Source organism: Haliotis cracherodii, unplaced genomic scaffold (genome assembly GCF_022045235.1).
Source record: "Haliotis cracherodii isolate W230 unplaced genomic scaffold, xgHalCrac1.p SCAF_9, whole genome shotgun sequence".
NCBI lineage: Eukaryota > Metazoa > Mollusca > Gastropoda > Lepetellida > Haliotidae > Haliotis > Haliotis cracherodii.
Genome location: NW_027266343.1, coordinates 2,101,970 through 2,120,407, shown reverse-complemented (window position 1 = coordinate 2,120,407; position 18,438 = coordinate 2,101,970). Strand labels below are relative to the sequence as shown.

General features: G+C 38.2%; 1 protein-coding gene across 2 annotated transcripts in view; it reads right to left on the bottom strand.

Moving 5' to 3' along the window:
* The window catches only part of LOC139452487 (xaa-Pro aminopeptidase 1-like), a 58,848-nt gene that overhangs the window by 29,496 nt on the left and 10,914 nt on the right, over positions 1 to 18,438 (bottom strand). For both annotated transcript variants that reach the window (XM_071233978.1, XM_071233979.1), the window contains exon 4: positions 100 to 204. In XM_071233978.1, the coding sequence (XP_071090079.1) occupies positions 100 to 204 (105 nt within the window). The remainder of the gene's footprint in view (positions 1 to 99; positions 205 to 18,438) is intronic.

Below are 18,438 nucleotides of genomic sequence, written 5' to 3'. Positions count from 1 at the left end.
CATGCACTAAATCTCCATAGGCAACACCTTAGCCCGCAGCACCACCCTGGCCCTACAAGAGTGCAACAGAGACTGGTGTGTGCACCATGTATCGGTCACCTGTTTTCATGAGTGTCCAGTTATTGTCCAGCTGTTTCTCGGCCTGGAGGAAATACCGGCCATCAGTCCACAGAGCGGCCTTTGACTCGGTTACTATCGCAGTGCCTGTGCACAACAGAAACGTGTCCTTGTCACAAGTTCCTAAATAGTGATCATAAAGTTTCATTAGCAACCTCATATTAACCTGCGGATCCAACTCCATATGCAGTCATCACCTGACTTCCTTAAACATGTTAAACAAAATAATGGTGAAACAACATTATATTCCTGCACTGCCTTTTTTTAATCTTTATACTGGTATTGGCAAATATCATGATCATGATGATACATCAATGAAATATTCAAACATTGTGCGTGATAATAATAATAATAATAATAATAATAATAATAATAATAATAATAATAATAATAAATATAGCTGCGGGCAGCTGTGTCGGGCTCTATGATTTCGAAAATTACTGAGTCATTTGGTTTCAGCCTACTCGAATCCGCTTTATAATGCAGTGCATAAGAGTATTGTATAATGCTATTAATAATTTGATATTTCACTGACTTCTTCTTTGATAGGCATTTAGAAGTTGGAGTACTAAGTGAGGATAAGAATTTATGGATGAACAACTTCTTTATTACCATTAAGAGTGACGTTTCGGTTTAGGTTCTATCACAGTTATCAAGCAAGTGATATACAGAGTGTGGTTGACAAGTATCTATACAAGTAGGAGGTAATGTTTATGCAGTAGAGTATATATTGTTATACTGGAGTAGAGAGGCCTGTTTTGTATACACATGAGTAGTGATGACAATCATCGGTGAAATCAGTGACATAAAAACAAAGGATGAAGTCAGTCATAATAACAACGGGGGTCTTCCATGAGTTGATGGTACGCCGGTGGTATGTAATAGTCTTGGTCACGTTTGTTTGACGACTGGAGTCTTTTGATGTTGATGGCTTCTCGTAGTTTCCTGATATTGGTGCGTGTTGACGAAATTGGTGCGTCCCAGAGCATCTCGGAGTATGCTGTCAACCCATATCAATCCTCGTCCATATTCAAATTCGTAAGTCATTCAGTGTTGGAACTGATTTTTTTTCAGATTTTAAAATCAAATATTGCAACAAAGCAATGATACTCTTAGCATGCAACCAAGAACAAAACATGAGGTAATATGATAATAAAAACTTGATGTAAACTTTCAATAGGCTCTGTGAAGAACCTTACAAGATATAATCTTTAAAGTAAATTCTCTGCGGAAACAATGATCAAAATCAAAATCAAAATCAAATATGGCCGCAACTAATGACTATCCCATAAAGGATATCAATGTTTGATGTGTTATGTACAGAGACAAATCTCAGAAAGTTTCATGTATTGGATTCAGGGTCGTATGCTTTTGAAGATCGATGTATCCAAAACATACTGTGAAAACCCTGAATCCAATATGGCTGCCAAACAACGTAGCCAATGGTCAAAGTTAAAGAACAAAAGATGTCAAGCACCTAAAGCAGCAGGCACATGTAGAGTGTGAAAGTAATCGGACTAGCAGTTTCCGAGCAACAGGGCAAAATACATCTCATGCCAATAAGTCATTTAGTTCCAGGCAACCTGCATCTACTTTATAAATGCAGTGCACATGAGTATGATATATAGTAGTTTATTACTTGATATGTCATTAGTCCGTTTTGACATAATTGGCGGTAGCTAAAGCATTCTTGGGTGTTCTGAACCCATTCCAGTCCTTATTCGAATCCTCAAATTGTTTCTTTGTACCAATGCCGTCAAAAGTAAGACGCCGCTACGTAATTGGCGTGTGCTAGAGTGTCCCTGAGTGTTCTAAACCCATTTCCGACCTCGACCATGTTCGAATCCTCGAATGGTTTGCCTGTACCAAAGCCGTCAAATCTAGGCAGCGCTTGCGGGGCATTGCAGGGCATGCTGTTTTCAAAGCGGAACAAGCCGATTAAACTCGGAATGTTTCACAAACTGCAGCGCCATCTTGGGTTCTTCATTGTCAACGTCCTTTTGTAGTTTGGTGTCCTTTCGTGCGCACTGGACCTGTGAAGATCGGGGGAGGAATAGGTCCTCAACAACCCATGCTTGCCATAAAAGGTGACTATGCGTATCGTAAGAGGCGACAAACAGGATCGCTGACTTGGTTGATGCATGTCATATCCCAATTGCGTGCATCGATGCTCATGATATCAATCACTGGATTGTCCGGTCCAGACTCGATTATTTACAGACCGCCGTCATATAGCTGGAGTGCGGCGTTAAACAACAAACCACCCAAACAAATCGTGTGCACTGACGTTCTTTTGTACACATTGTTCTTTCTTTTCATATGACGTCTTTTCGTAACATTTGACTAATATATTGCGTGCTTTTGACCTCTATTTCAACTTTGTAAGTTTTAACCGGCGTCTTTTTGTTTTGTATTTTGACCTTTATTAGTAAGATATAATACTTAATTCATAACATTTGACTATTATTGCGTACTTTTGTCCTTTATTCTTTTACCAAATGGCCGCCTTAAATATTTCACTGATTCGTTTTGACGTACAGTCTTAACAGTGAGTGCTTGTCCCCTTTGATAAGCATCCGAAAGGGAAGATGCGCGTTTAGACCCATGCGTTCCAGCTGCACACAACAAGTTAACTGGTCATTGCTTGGCAAGGCATGCGTTCAGTAGGCTGAGGCGCTTTCTGAGCGCTTACTTAGCGCTCTCCGTGGACGACGTGTCAGAGGGCGCGATTTTCAAAATGGGGTAATTTAGCAATATTGTTTAACATTGTGTATATAATTTTTTATTGTTTAGATATTGAAAGATACAATAAAATTACCGTTAGTTAGAAGGTCACCGATTAGATAACACAACTTTATTTTATGGCATTGTCGTGACATACGTCGGACCGAATTCTTGTAATCCCTACCGACTTATTTAACATAGGAAAATAAAAATATAGACTGTGATTGTGTTGATTCGCCGCTGATTGCGTACAGCCAAATGTCAGTGACACTTGACACTGAGTGAGATTTCGCAGTTCGCTGCACAAGTCACTAATTAGTCGGTGATCCGATACTGCAGTAAAAGTGAACAAATGCAATGTTTTAGTTTTTTTTAAGAGAAGACAGACTCCTATGAAAATATCTGAAGTTACGTTTTCGACAAGTGAAGGTTTATATCGCATAATAATATATGTCAATTGTTTACAAAAAGAAATCATATGAGTGTTATTGGGACAAAACTACATCTTGTTCACAAACAGACGCTTGTATGGCTTACAAGTTGTTCCATGTCGAAAAGTTAATGTTCACAGGCCCTGCATTTGTCCAAGTCCGCCATCTTTGTCCCTCGGCGTGCCTTCTTCTCAGTTTGCGCGGAGGCGCTGGAAAGCGCTCTCAGCGTGCGTTTCGTTCATTTGGAAATATTCTGAGATGCTCGCTAGCGCTCGCTGGCGCCTCGGCACCAAACGGCTTATTGAATGCATCTCTTAGGTTACGCCTATTTGACGCACGTGACGACCCCCCACCCCCACCCCCACCCCCTCTCTCCCTCTGTATCCGCCCATGTAATACGATATATTTTTGGGTGTAACTCTCTTCTGTGTATCTGTGTTTACAAACTTATATTGTGGGTTGAATATTCAATGGATTTAACGTTCATAATGATGAATTGTGGGGTATATTTTACCTTCTGAAAAGTAGGTGCATCTCTTGCTGCACATCACGTCGCTGGGTGTTTGTGGGATTTTCCACACTTGTTTCACCATCTCTTACCGTGCTACTAATTCGGGGTGATATACAGATATACTGTGATTAATTCAAGAATCCTCGAAAAGGGGTGTTCTTTCGCCAAGGCACGTCAGCTCAGGCTGAGACAGTGCGAGTATATTCGAGAGAGCCATGGTAACGTATAGCAACGGTAGCGCGGTAATCGAGCGGTAATCTTGGTAGCGGGAAAATCTGTGCTCGGTAAACTACATTGTTGCCAATTTAAACGGGATACACCCAACTCGCCTAAAATGTTTTTGAGCGAACTATGGTCGTTTTTTGTATTTTAGAATAAGTATGTAACTCTCAGAAATAGATATTAATGCATTTTATACACATAATGTACCTAAATGTTAGTGTTGTAGTCTCGGTCCCAATAGCGTAACCGACTGGGCTCTGACTCACTGACTCAACATGAAGTGCAGATGTGAATATGACAGAGGACAAATTCTATGGATGATACGTTTGTTTGTTTTTTATTTCCATACTTGTGTATGAATATACTTTTAATTGTGATCATTAGACCTAACCTAAGTTATATTTGCCAAACACATACCAAATTATCATATATATATTTTTTCGGCGAGTCGGGTCAGACTACGGGGAGTCGGATTTTCGGCGAGTCGGGTGCAACTCATTTAAACATATGTATTATTGTTTGTATATTCCCATTTGTCAGTGTCAACAGACATCTGTATCAATTACAGCATAGTTGAAGTGTTAGTGAAGTTCAAGTGACTTTGCTTTGACCTATATTTATGCCTCAGTTACTGTAATTAATGGTTTCTATTTACACCATACTAACTAGATTGGATAGTTTATAATGAGGATAGGAATCGGATGAATTGGGTACAAACAAGGAAGCAGTTATTAAAACCTAATACTGTGAAAGTATGTGTTCCTTCTAACCTGATTGGTAGGTCCATGTGTTTATAGTGCAATAAGAGGATGCTTAATATGCAAGACAGGAAGGTGACAAAATAATAAAGAAATGAAATATTTGTCTTAATTACAGTATTTACAACCCCTATTTCTGTTCGTGGAATAAGATTCAGTTTAATTCGGTTATAACGCTACAATAGGGAATCAAGACAATAGAACTTTCCTGTCGACTTACTGTACCACGTGCACCGATTCAGTTTCACAGATTGCATTTTTTTCGTATGTCCTGTATCGCACTCAATGTTTTTTCTCTCATAAAAATGAATAAGAAATGCTATTATCAATTTGTCTACAAACTGACAAAAAGCAATATTCCCCAAATTCGATCTTCACATGCTTATTAGGGAACACTATGTACTGTGGATTTTGCGATATATACAGGGTTATCCATTTTTGGAAGTATAGCTCAAATAGGTTTCAGAATTATATTTTGAGGAAGAGATGATAGAAAGCAATGACAGAACTGTAAGCGCATCATCGTATTTCATATATATTTACACTTGAATAAGTCACGTGACGCCACCCCCTCGTGTCTTTCTCGTAGCGTAAAATTATTGTCCCCCTTAGAGGGTATGTAAGTCCCACATCATTCGAAGTATTTTTATGCATGTCAGAATTTTAAAGAGTAGTATTTTCGTCATTTTAACTTCAGGCTTAACTGGTATACAATCACCAGTGATTGAAGGGGTGATATAAATCCATGCAGGAAGCAAAGGCACTGTAAGTCCCCATGGTCCCTGGTATGGTGATCTCCAAAACGAGCAAAAATAAAATCAATCTTATTTCTCGCTGCCGCTAAATAAAGTATGTCTTCAGATCTTTGTTCAGCTGTAGCGAGAACTAAGGTCTGATTTGAATGAGATTGAAGTAACATGAGATGCGATCACGTGCGCGCTATAACGGGGAGTTGGCGATAATTGATCCTCGGCGATGACTGGTCGCTAGCCAGTAGCACGTAGATATTTCAGGAGCACAGAAAATCTTTAGGTTTACAAATATATTCAAGATTGTCAGCTATACGATGTATTGGGACAAGGGGATATTTAATGTTTATCCAAGTCAGTTTATGAATATATATTTACCTTTTTGTGAGACCCCATTATCATGTTAAGGCATATTTTGCGTTGACGTTGCACTAGATTACAGCATGGGTTCAGAGTAGTTGATATTACCTTGTATTACTGGAGGGTGTGAGTCTGTTAGCTGGCTATCATGGAAGACAGGATATGTGAAAGTTGGCAAAATTATATGAAAAGAAATGAAATATTTGTCTTAACAAAAGCCACAAACCCTTTCTAACACTGAAAAGCCAAATATTTGCCATATCCCGTGATAAATACCAATTGTGAATGTTATGAAATTATATTTCACATATTTTATATTTCTTTTACAGTATCAGATAGTTACAGTGTACTGTGGAGGGAATATTTGCAGCAGATAATGTGATAAAATGTTCATGTCTGTGATAAGTCCCTTTATTGATCATGTCGATGTATTTGCTTTTTGACTCGGGATGGGGGTAATATTTTGAACAAATTAAATGAGCGATCTCAGATAATTTATGAATTAAATTGAATGTTGCTTGACAATGCAGTATTTGGCAGAATGAAACAAAAAGTTACATGTATTAAGAAAAATATATATTGGACAATTGCACATGTGGTCAACTTCAGATAAACTGGATGGACTTGAATCACCATGATCATGTTGGGCATAATAAGACTGCAACAGTTTACATCTTGGTTAGCAGTTGTTGATATTACTTACTTGATGCAACTCTGGCTTAAAACCTTGTCACTAATAAATGTCATTGGACATTTCACTGGCATAGTAAACTTTGGATTTACAAATATTAAATTCAACATTGTCAACAAATTGTAAATACAATTAGGTGGGACTAGGCATGCTGGGGGGTATTTATCCACACCTGATTATCCAAGTCATTATATATACAGTTGATACTATCATCAACTTTCATATGCTAACACAATCTGATTTAGGTTGGTTTGTCAGCGTAAATTTCTGCTACAACTGTAGTTAGACATTATTAGTCATTATCACAGAGCTCCAGATAAGCTGCGTGAAATACGCATCAGAAATGCAGAAATACACAGTAAAATATAATCCAAGCGTATCAAATACGCAACGAACATTACAGATACGCTACAAAAATAAAACTTGTGCGTATCATGAAAATATTGTGAAGTAACCCTGCGTATTCGATTAGCAAATCAGCAACTTAATTTGAAATTATAAAGGGGCATTCCGTCAACCTTGCCAAACTCGATGACAGTTACATCATGATCATTTGCCATCACACTTTCTTGTGGAAGTATCGTGGTATTTTTGAGTCCTATAAAGCTCTCGAACCCACACGACACCAGTTTGTAGGGACTAGATGAATAGTGTTTTTAAATATTTAACTTAAATACCCACATGTGTGTAAACTAGTGGGTAACAGAAATTTGAATACGCAGGTAGAATTACTGATACCCAATGATTTTAAAATGCATGGGTAAAATACCCACAACACCAAAAGCTTATCTGGAGCTCTGTTATCATGTTCGGAAATATTTTCCATTGAGACTGCAGCAGTTTATTACTCTAGCCACATGTCTGAAGAATGAAATGAAAAATTGGTAGGTCTGGTAATGTCGGCTAGTTTTTTCTCAATAGCAATCCAGCTCCAGGAAAACATTCCACATGCTTCAAAAGTTCCAATCAACATCAGTTTGGATACATTTTTGTACTTACCTGACCACACACATTACAACAAGCTGGATGTTTAAGTTGTAAATCTTACCTATTCTGTAACATTATTAATCTTCGATCTATCAATTTCTAGATTTTAAAGTGGTTGCATGTTCCTAAAGTATCATTCAGGATGCTTGAGCCTTACTTAAATGGTAACAAAATAAATGTTATTTTCTTAAGTAATAATATCTGGCCATATTCACAATTAACATCTGTTGCAATTCAACTCATTGCTGATGTAAAATAATAACTCTGAATTAATAACGGGTTTAATTTAATGACAGGTTTTCAAACTAATACAACAAAATAATTTGGATGTACATGTATGTCATTGTGTTCCTGCAAACTAAAATACTGCAGTAAACTTTAATTCTCCTGCAGAAAAATTCATTGCTAGTTTGAATTTCAGAATAGACAGCAGCAGTTAAATTTAATGCACATTCTGAAATACATTAAAGAATTAAATCCAGGAGTTCATTATCACTATATCAGACATCCTAACATTTAACTAATATGAAGAAAGATCCCCAGTGATATGCAGGAACCATCTGTCCATGTATGTCCTGCAACCTAAAATACTGCTGTATTCTTTAATTAACATGATTTAGCTTCAGGAAGACATTGCTTGTCTTCAATTAACAGAATCGACGGCTACAGTTGAATTGAATGCACACTCGTAAAATACAGAATTGAATAAATGTGTTCACTTTCAATGGAGTGAGAATGGTTTTACACCGGTTGTAAGAATATTCCAGCATTATCAAGGTGGGGGACACCATCAATGGGCTACTGTATTTGATGTAATGAGCGCCCATGTCGATATTTGCTAATAAATTGGCTAGTGATCAATGTACACAAGACTTATTTGTTTGAGTATAATACGCATTCAAGGGTTATATGCACCCTTAATTATGGGCAAATAAATTCTAGAAAAATACATCTGCCGTATATAAACATTTCAGGCTGTAAGCATAAACCACAAAATTGATCTTTCAACTGTTTTTTTTCACCAAAATAATATTCTAATAAGAGCCCCCTACTTCTAATTTTGAGTGCGCCATGGGCGCTAGTTGAATATGGTACACATATTTCACTGATGTGGAGCATCAAACCCAGGTCTTTGCCTTGGTGAGCAAACACTTTACCAGTAGACTAAAACACTGCACCTGTTCACTTTCAAAATAACAAACATCCTTACCATGCTAACAGGTGGTAAAATATAGTATGAAGACAAATCCTTGGTGGTACAATGTAATTATCTCTCCATATACACTACAACCTAAAATGCCTAAACAGCTACAGTTGAGTTCAATGCACACTATCATACACAATAACAGAATTAAATAATTGTTCACTTTGAAGAGTGAGTGGATTTTCGTCACACTTTCGAATGAGTGAGTATGGTTTTAGCAATATACCAGCAAAATCATCAGAATGGGGATATTGATCACTGGATTGCCTGGTGCAGACTCTTATTCATAGGGTGTTGTCATTTGCAATATTGCTCAGTGTGGCATAAAAACAACAAACAATAATACAACAAGCTGCATGATCCTGTTGGAGATTTAAACTGTACACTTGTAGTAAAGGCCCAGGTACGCCAGGGGATGCTGGGTTACAATAGGTCCATAGCAACCTATCCTGGTCATAAAGGATAACCAAATGGAGTGGATGGTCAGAATTGGCCACATTTAGTTGATTATGTGTGGTGTACCCTGATAAAATGGATCGCCCTCTGGTCCAGGCTCGATTATTTACAGGCTGCCATCATGTAGCTCTAATATTGCTGTGTGTGGCATTATACAACAAAAAGACAGTCGCCCAAGAAGAATACAATGTCCACATGTGCTTGTGGCCAGCTGGTTACCAAATGAAATTTGGAGTCAAGCACTGTAGAAGAGGTCATGATTTGGACGCAATTGATTATGTAAGTACATGTATAGCATGTCGTTTTGTTATTTGAAAATATAGATTGTTTAGGCTGCCACCACCACATAGCTGCAATATTGCTGTGTGTGGCATTAAACAATGAAAACTATACAGGATGCTGAATCTTCCAAGACGTAGCATGTAAGATTTGCAATTGTACCTCGATGACATGGATTGTTGATCACAATATCAATCACAGGATTCTATATTTTGTCATGATTGCGTAAATATCCAGGTGAGCGATATAGGCCCTGTGGGCCACTTGTTTACAGGATGCCATCATACAGCTGCAATATTGCGGAGTGGCATTATTTGGTATGTTTTTGGTTATTAAAGGGTAGAGAAAACAGTGTGTTGTCTCATTTTCTACATTTTGGAGTCAGTGTTTTTGAATATTTATAGGCTGCCATCATCTAGCTGCAATATAACAGAGTGTGGCATTAAACAATGAAACTGATTTGACATATAATGTAAGATTGTTCCAGTGGAGGCTAAAGAAAACTTGTCAGATTGTATTATTGATCTTAATGTGGTTGGAAATTAATGATGGATCATAAATTTCAGAATCGATCGTTACAGTTGAACTCAATGCACACTCTAAAATACACAGTAACAGTATATAAATGTTTTCTTTCAAGCGAGTATGATTTTACAGCATATTTATCCAACATTCAAGCAGTATCGTTACCATAACAGACCAGTGAAGATTCCGGGGAAGAATAGGTCTTCAGCAACCCTTGCTTGCCGTAAAAGGCGACCAATGGGATCGGGTGGTCAGGTTCGCTGACTTGGTTGATGCATGTCATCGATCCCAATTGCGTGGATCAATGCTCATGATATTGATCACTGGATTGTCTGGTTCAGACTCGATTATTTTACAGACCGCCCTCATATAGCTGGAATATTGCTGAGTGCGACAAACATTACCAGAACAGGAGGGGTAAAACTCCAGAAATTTGCTTCATAGAATATTCCCTATTGGTATTTGAACCCAAACCTTCAGTGTGATGATCAAACGCTCTTTAACACAAGGCTACCCATTGCTCCCAATACATTTTGAAGATGTTAGATGTTGAAATATCATGCAAGATGTTTCAACTTTTATGAAACTAATGTGTTAATATTGCAGGCATATCAGTGGCCTGTAATTAAAGTGTGGAGATAAACAATAAACACTGACGTGGACTTTCAGAATAAAACTGAAACATAATAATTGTCAATTTGAAGAAGGTAATAAAATGGATTCAATATTCTGTATTTGTAATGCATCAGACAATAACATTAAAAAAAACGACCATGAAATCTTACCACATTCATTGATTTGTTATATTAATTTAATTACATCACATTAAAATATCTTCATACTGACTGTATGTGGTCTGATATCCTGTTATGTATCATATTGCCCATGACCTAAAAACAATATTCAGATCATAATCAAACACTTGCATTGAACATGTTGAGGTCTAGTGATACAATTCTACCCCCAAACGGGTTTCATTCTGCCAGATTTAACCCGGCCGGTGTTAATATCTTGACCAAACCAGACACAAATAATTCTGTTTCGTGGTAAAGTTAGATTGTTGAAATTAAATCTTAATCAGTTGGTATCTACATCTAATGGTCCGACACCCCTGACGATCCAGGGTTGAATGTCCTCAGCAACCCATGCTTGCCATAAAAGGCGACTAACAGGATCGGATGATCAGGCTCGCTGACTTGGTTGATGAACGTCATCATATCCCAATTGCGTGCATCGATGCTCATGATATCAATCACTGGTTTGTCTGGTCCAGACTCGATTATTTACAGACCACCATCATGTAGCTGTAATATGGCTGAGTGTGGCGTTAAACTACCAACTTTTATCTTCACTCATTTACAAGTCAAAAGGAATGTGTTCATCAGAAAGAAATGCAAACATTGGCACCATGTAGTGTAACCACTGAGCTACAGCAAGTTTGTCCTTTTGTGGATACCTGGGTCCTGGTCAGAACCCGATTACCTGTCCTAGAACTTAACGTGCATTTTCACTTATACAAAAAAAAAAGGATCGACGAACATGCCACATATCAGATTTCTATTTTGATAATATGAACATCAAAGGAAGTCGATATTGCCATATATATATATATATATATAGACACACACACATCGTTATGTTCACTTTTTCTGTTCACCATAATAGCAAATCAAAGCTTTGCATCTAATTTTAGTTTTTTTACTATTTTGTGCTGGTAATAAGAAATGAGACTCTTGTGCAAATGGAACTGAAGAATGTGCTTTTGTCACTAAGGTCCGTCCGTATCTTTTTGGGGTTGTGGAGGACTTTCAATTTCCAAGACTGTAACGGCATGTGTGCTATCAAATGTTAGAAGCATTTCAGTTCATAACAAACAATCTTGCCATCAGAAGCTTAAGTCATATCCTATAGAAGTATTTGCTTTGGAAATGAATACAGATAACCTATATTATTTACTAACGGGATCGGGTGGCCAAGACTAGTATTTCAACTTTTTTTTTTCTGTTTCAGAGATGCCGAGGAAGAACCAGAAGAAGATGCAGAGACGGAAGGAGGGGTATCACCTCCCTAAAAATGATGCCGAGGACACCAACCTCGTTAAAAAAAACTTACGAGTCAATGATACTTTGACCGAGGACGCCAACCTCGTTAAAAAAAACTTACGAGTCAATGATACTTTGACCGAGGACGCCAACCTCGTTAAAAAAAACTTACGAGTCAATGATACTTTGACCGAGGACGCCAACCTCGTTAAAAAAAACTTACGAGTCAATGATACTTTGACCGAGGACGCCAACCTCGTTAAAAAAAACTTACGAGTCAATGATACTTTGACAGAGGACGCCAACCTCGTTAAAAAAAACTTACGAATGAATGATACTGTGACAAACTTGCGAATCAATGATACTTTGACAACTGAGGACGCCAACCTCGTTAAAAAAAACTTATGAATCAATGATACTTTGCCAACTGAGGACGCCAACCTCGTTAAAAAAAACAAATGCATCAATGATACTTTGACAACTGAGGACACCAACCTCATTAAAAAAAAGAAAACAATTGCTGATACCAATGATTCTGAAGCCAATGATCGTGAGAGCTATGACCCTGATACACATGATGCTGATATTGATACATATTATACCAATGACAGTGTACAAGGTACTTTCAATCAAGGTCATCCCAGATTTGGAAAAAACAGTGGTAGTCAGTGTGTAGGCAACAGTGCATCTGCAATGTTATTTAACCAAATTAAAGATATTTCCACATGGGACAGCTATGATCTTGACACAGTTCTTTGCACAGGAGACAAACTTTATATAGATTCAATAAGCCAGAGACCATCGACTAGTCGTAGTGCATACCTTCTTGTGTCTGAAATTTGTCCAAAGGTAGACTTCTTTGACAAAGAATATAGATTTGTGTCTTGTGATTCTCTGACTGGCTTTGTGATGAAGGCTACTGGTGAAAACATAGATATTCCACAGCAGATGTGTCTTGATGCTGCTCTTCAAACAGTATTTTCAGAACATGATGCTACTTTTGTGACATTTGGAGGAGCAACATTTGCTGTGATAGAAAGAAATGAGAAATACCACGAGTTTGATTCCCATTCTCGGAACACTGAAGGATTACAAGTCTCTGATGGTACAAGCATCCTTATCCACTACACAAGCCTGCTTCAGGTCTATGAACACTGTTTGAATCTTGCACGCTCAATGAAGCTAACTGCAGAGACACAATTTGAAGTGACAGGCATGAGAATTACCACTGGTTTTGAGGCACATGACATTTCTGTTGACATTTGGTCTGACAACACAAGTGATACCAATGAAAATGATGTAGTGCATATTGATGAACTCAAAGACAACTCACAGGATGGTAGTGGGGAAATGATTGAGACTGACGAAAGTGCAATGCCATTTCATCAGCCTGATACGGCATGTGAAACCAATGAGAATCATCAGATTGCTGTGCATATTGATGAACTTGATGAGAACTCACAAGATGGTAGTGTGGAGATAACTGCAACTGACCAAAATGCGACGCTATTCTGCCCTGTATCATCAGATGTATGTGAAGAGTTGTGCAAAAAACTTCATATTCAACATCAACATTTCTCAAAGTGTCAGGATCACGAGTTTGGCGTGGAAATTGGTAAATCGTGTAGAACAGTACCTATTGAAGGTGATGGCAATTGCTTCTTTAGAAGTCTCTCCTATGCAATCTCTGGCAAAGAAAACAATCACAGGAAAATCAGACTGGCTGTTGTGGCACTGCTAAGAGAACATGCTGAAAACTTCCATGCATTCTTAAGACCAGGTTATGAGTCTGTTGAACAATACATTTCTCAATCAAGAATGTGGTATGTTGGAACATGGGCAACAGAACTAGAAATGCTTGCAGCTGCAAATCTACTTGGCACTGACATTTGCACATTCACTGGTAACAGATGGCTGACATATTCAAGCAGGCAGATAAACTCGGACACACAAAACACTGGCCGAGGCATATATCTAAATCATGTTGGTGTATCACATTATGAAGTAGTTGTTTGTGTGAACACAGTTGATGCCTTGAGAAACTCGTGTACAGACAAATATTGTGACAAACATTTGAATATCAGTGCTTGTACAAGGAGAAAAAGAAATGCTGACCAGTCATCTGTAGATCTGCTGAATGACAGACAATCAGTTTTGAAAAAACAAAAACTTGACAGCACAGTATGTAGTGATACTCACAAAGGGATACCTGAGCAAGGACAAACAAAAAAAACAAAAGGGAAGTATGCACAGGCAAAAGCTAAAAGAGAATATATGAAAGCCAAAAGAGAATTAAATAAAAGATGAGTCTGAAACATTGAATTTGAATGTAAAACAGAGAAGACTTAGTAAAGAGAAAGTAAAGTACAATACTGACCCTGAATTCAGAAACAAAAAGAAACTGAAAAGTTCAAAGAAATACAAAGAAGATGAAGCACACAGGGAATTTGTCAAAAGCTGCAGCAGTCAGAAATATACTCATGATTCAGAACACCGGGAAGGCGTCAAAACTTACAGCAGTCAGAAATATGCTCATGATTCAGAACACCGGGAAGCCGTCAAAACTTACAGTAGTCAGAAATATGCTCATGATTCAGAACACCAGGAAGCTGTCAAAACTTACAGTAGTCAGAAATATGCTCATGATTCAGAACACCAGGAAGCTGTCAAAACTTACAGTAGTCAGAAATATGCTCATGATTCAAAACACCAGGAAGCTGTCAAAACTTACAGTAGTCAGAAATATGATCATGATTCAGAACACCAGGAAGCTGTCAAAACTTACAGTAGTCAGAAATATGCTCATGATTCAGAACACCGGGAAGCTGTCAAAACTTACAGTAGTCAGAAATATGCTCATGATTCAGAACACCAGGAAGCTGTCAAAACTTACAGTAGTCAGAAATATGCTCATGATTCAGAACACCGGGAAGCCGTCAAAACTTACAGTAGTCAGAAATATGATCATGATTCAGAACACCGGGGAGCCGTCAAAACTTACAGTAGTCAGAAATATGATCATGATTCAGAACACCGGGGAGCCGTCAAAACTTACAGTAGTCAGAAATATGCTCATGATTCAGAACACCAGGAAGCCGTCAAAACATACAGTAGTCAGAAATATGCTCATGATTCAGAACACCAGGAAGCTGTCAAAACTTACAGCAGTCAGAAATATGTTCATGATTCAGAACACCGGGGAGCCGTCAAAACTTACAGTAGTCAGAAATATGCTCATGATTCAGAACACCGGGGAGCCGTCAAAACTTACAGCAGTCAGAAATATGCTCATGATTCAGAACACCAGGAAGCTGTCAAAACTTACAGCAGTCAGAAATATACTCATGATTCAGAACACCGGGAAGCCGTCAAAACTTACAGCAGTCAGATATATACTCATGATTCAGAACACCGGGGAGCCGTCAAAACTTACAGCAGTCAGAAATATGCTCATGATTCAGAACACCGGGAAGCTGTCAAAACTTACAGTAGTCAGAAATATACTCATGATTCAGAACACCGGGAAGCCGTCAAAACTTACAGCAGTCAGAAATATGCTCATGATTCAGAACACCGGGAAGCCGTCAAAACTTACAGCAGTCAGAAATATGCTCATGATTCAGAACACCGGGGAGCCGTCAAAACTTACAGTAGTCAGAAATATGATCATGATTCAGAACACCAGGAAGCTGTCAAAACTTACAGTAGTCAGGAATATGCTCATGATTCAGAACACCGGGAAGCCGTCAAAACTTACAGTAGTCAGAAATATGCTCATGATTCAGAACACCAGGAAGCTGTCAAAACTTACCGCAGTCAGAAATATGCTCATGATTCAGAACACCAGGAAGCTGTCAAAACTTACAGCAGTCAGAAATATGCTCATGATTCAGAACACCAGGAAGCTGTCAAAACTTACAGTAGTCAGAAATATGCTCATGATTCAGAACACCGGGAAGCCGTCAAAACTTACAGCAGTCAGAAATATGCTCATGATTCAGAACACCGGGAAGCCGTCAAAACTTACAGTAGTCAGCAGTATGCTAAAGATCCAAAGCACAAGGAAACTTTGAAATTATACAATGCAGACAAATATGCTAAAGATGCAGACCACAGGGCAACTAAAACATACCACAGTACTGAGAAATATGCAAGAGATACAAAGCACAGAGAAACTGTAAACACCTACAGTATTGAGAAATATGCAAAGGATACAAAACACAAAGAAACTGTAAAAAACTATTGTACTGAGAAATATGCAAAGGATACAAAACAGCATTGCAAAGCATTGCAAAGTACAAAACTAGTGGTGAACACCGAGAGAATTTGAAAGAGAGACAATCTGCCAGGGTTATGCAAATAACAAGAGAAAGGAAAATAATGAAGAATGTTACGAAATCCTTTGTGGAGAACATTTCTGAAGGTCCAGAATTTGTGTGCTCAGTGTGTCATCGAAGACTTTTCAAAAAACAGGTTGTACAATGTAAAAGGACTGTGTTTGAAAGCAAAGGAAGTAATGTAGCATCTGTATCTGAGAAATGCATCACAGACACTTACAAACACAGGTGCACAGACAGTTGTGATGACCAATGTTCATTTGTCAATAGCCCTGAAGGCACATTGTGGATTTGCTATACTTGTCATAGGAAACTTTTGTCTGGCAAAATGCCTGGAGAAGCTGTTGTTAACAACCTTGAACTGACCCCTGTTCCTATGCAACTACAATGTCTCAATGAACTAGAGCAGCACTTGGTTGCCTTGAATATCCCTTTCATGAAAATGATGGCATTACCAAAAGGTGGACAACATGGCGTACATGGACCTGTAGTGTGTGTTCCCTCTAACATTCAGAAAAGCACAAGTATGTTACCGAGATGTGATGTAGATGATCAGATGATCAGAGTGAAACTAAAAAGAAAGATAACTTACAAAGGCCATTATCAATATCAGTTTGTCAGCAAGGCTCATGTTAAGAATGCTTTGGAATATCTTCAAACAACTAACAAATGGTACACACATGTCAATTTTAATACAGATTGGGTCAATCCCTTGCCAGTTATTGATGAGGAAGATGAAATTATTGATTCTGATACTGACACATTACCTGATCTTGATAAAGACGGCTCAAACACACAAAGTAATGAAAATGAAGAGTCTGAGAAAGATCATGGATTACTTATGAATACATGTCTGCAACCTCTTGATATTGGCCAGGAAGTTCTTGATCAACATTTTGAAAAGATAACCTGTGTTGCACCTGCCGAGGAAAATAATCCTGTCCGACTACTGAAAGACAAAAGCAATGAAGGAAGATCATTTCCAGTACTGTTCCCATCAGGGTCCCCTACATTCCATGATGATCGTGAAGAGAGAATAACACCTGCACGTTATCTACATACACGCCTCATGAATGCTGATCGCCGATTTGCTCAAAACACGGACTACATATTTTACGCACAGTATCTTTCTGAAGTTGAACAAGTTATGTCAAATGTTTCATTTGCAATGAGAAAGGGATCACAGTCACATGGTAGAAATGTTACATCTGAAAATCTTACAGATTCTGATTCTTTAAGAGAGATATTAAAATGTGATGAAGGCTACAAGTTCTTGAAACCTATCAGAGGAACTCCACCATACTGGCAGTCTGCTCAGAAAGATTTGTTTGCAATGATAAGACAACTCGGTATTCCAACCTGGTTTTGTTCATTTTCATCAGCTGACATGAGATGGCCAGAAATGATTGAAACAATACTCAGAGAAGAAGGTGATAAACGCAAAGCCACTGAACTTGACTGGTCTGAAAAATGTTCTGTACTAAGGAAAAACCCAGTGACAGCAGCCCGAATGTTTGACCAAAGATTCCATTGCTTCTTAAAAGAGGTTATCATGTCTCCAGCAGAACCCATTGGAAAGATAAAAGATTACTTCTATCGTGTAGAATTTCAGCACCGTGGTTCCCCTCACACTCACTGCCTTTTCTGGGTTGAGAATGCTCCAAAGATTGATAAAGATAATGATGAGACAGTAACATCTTTCATTGATAAATATGTCACATGTGATATGCCTTCAGCTGAGAATGATGAAGAACTGTTTGATATTGTCAACAGTGTACAGAAACATAGTAAAAGACATTCAAAGACTTGCAAAAAAAATGGCACAACCTGCAGATTCAATTTTCCTCGTCCACCAAGCTATGAAACTTTCATATCACAACCTGGAGATCAAGACAATGAACCAAAAAATGATGTGCCCAAAACCCTGGATCAGTGCTGTGAAGATCTAATAAATATGAAAGTGATGACGTTACCAGGTGCTCAAACAATTTTGAAACTGATTTGGCAAGGATTAACAGATGATGAGCAAACATTTGATTCGGTTG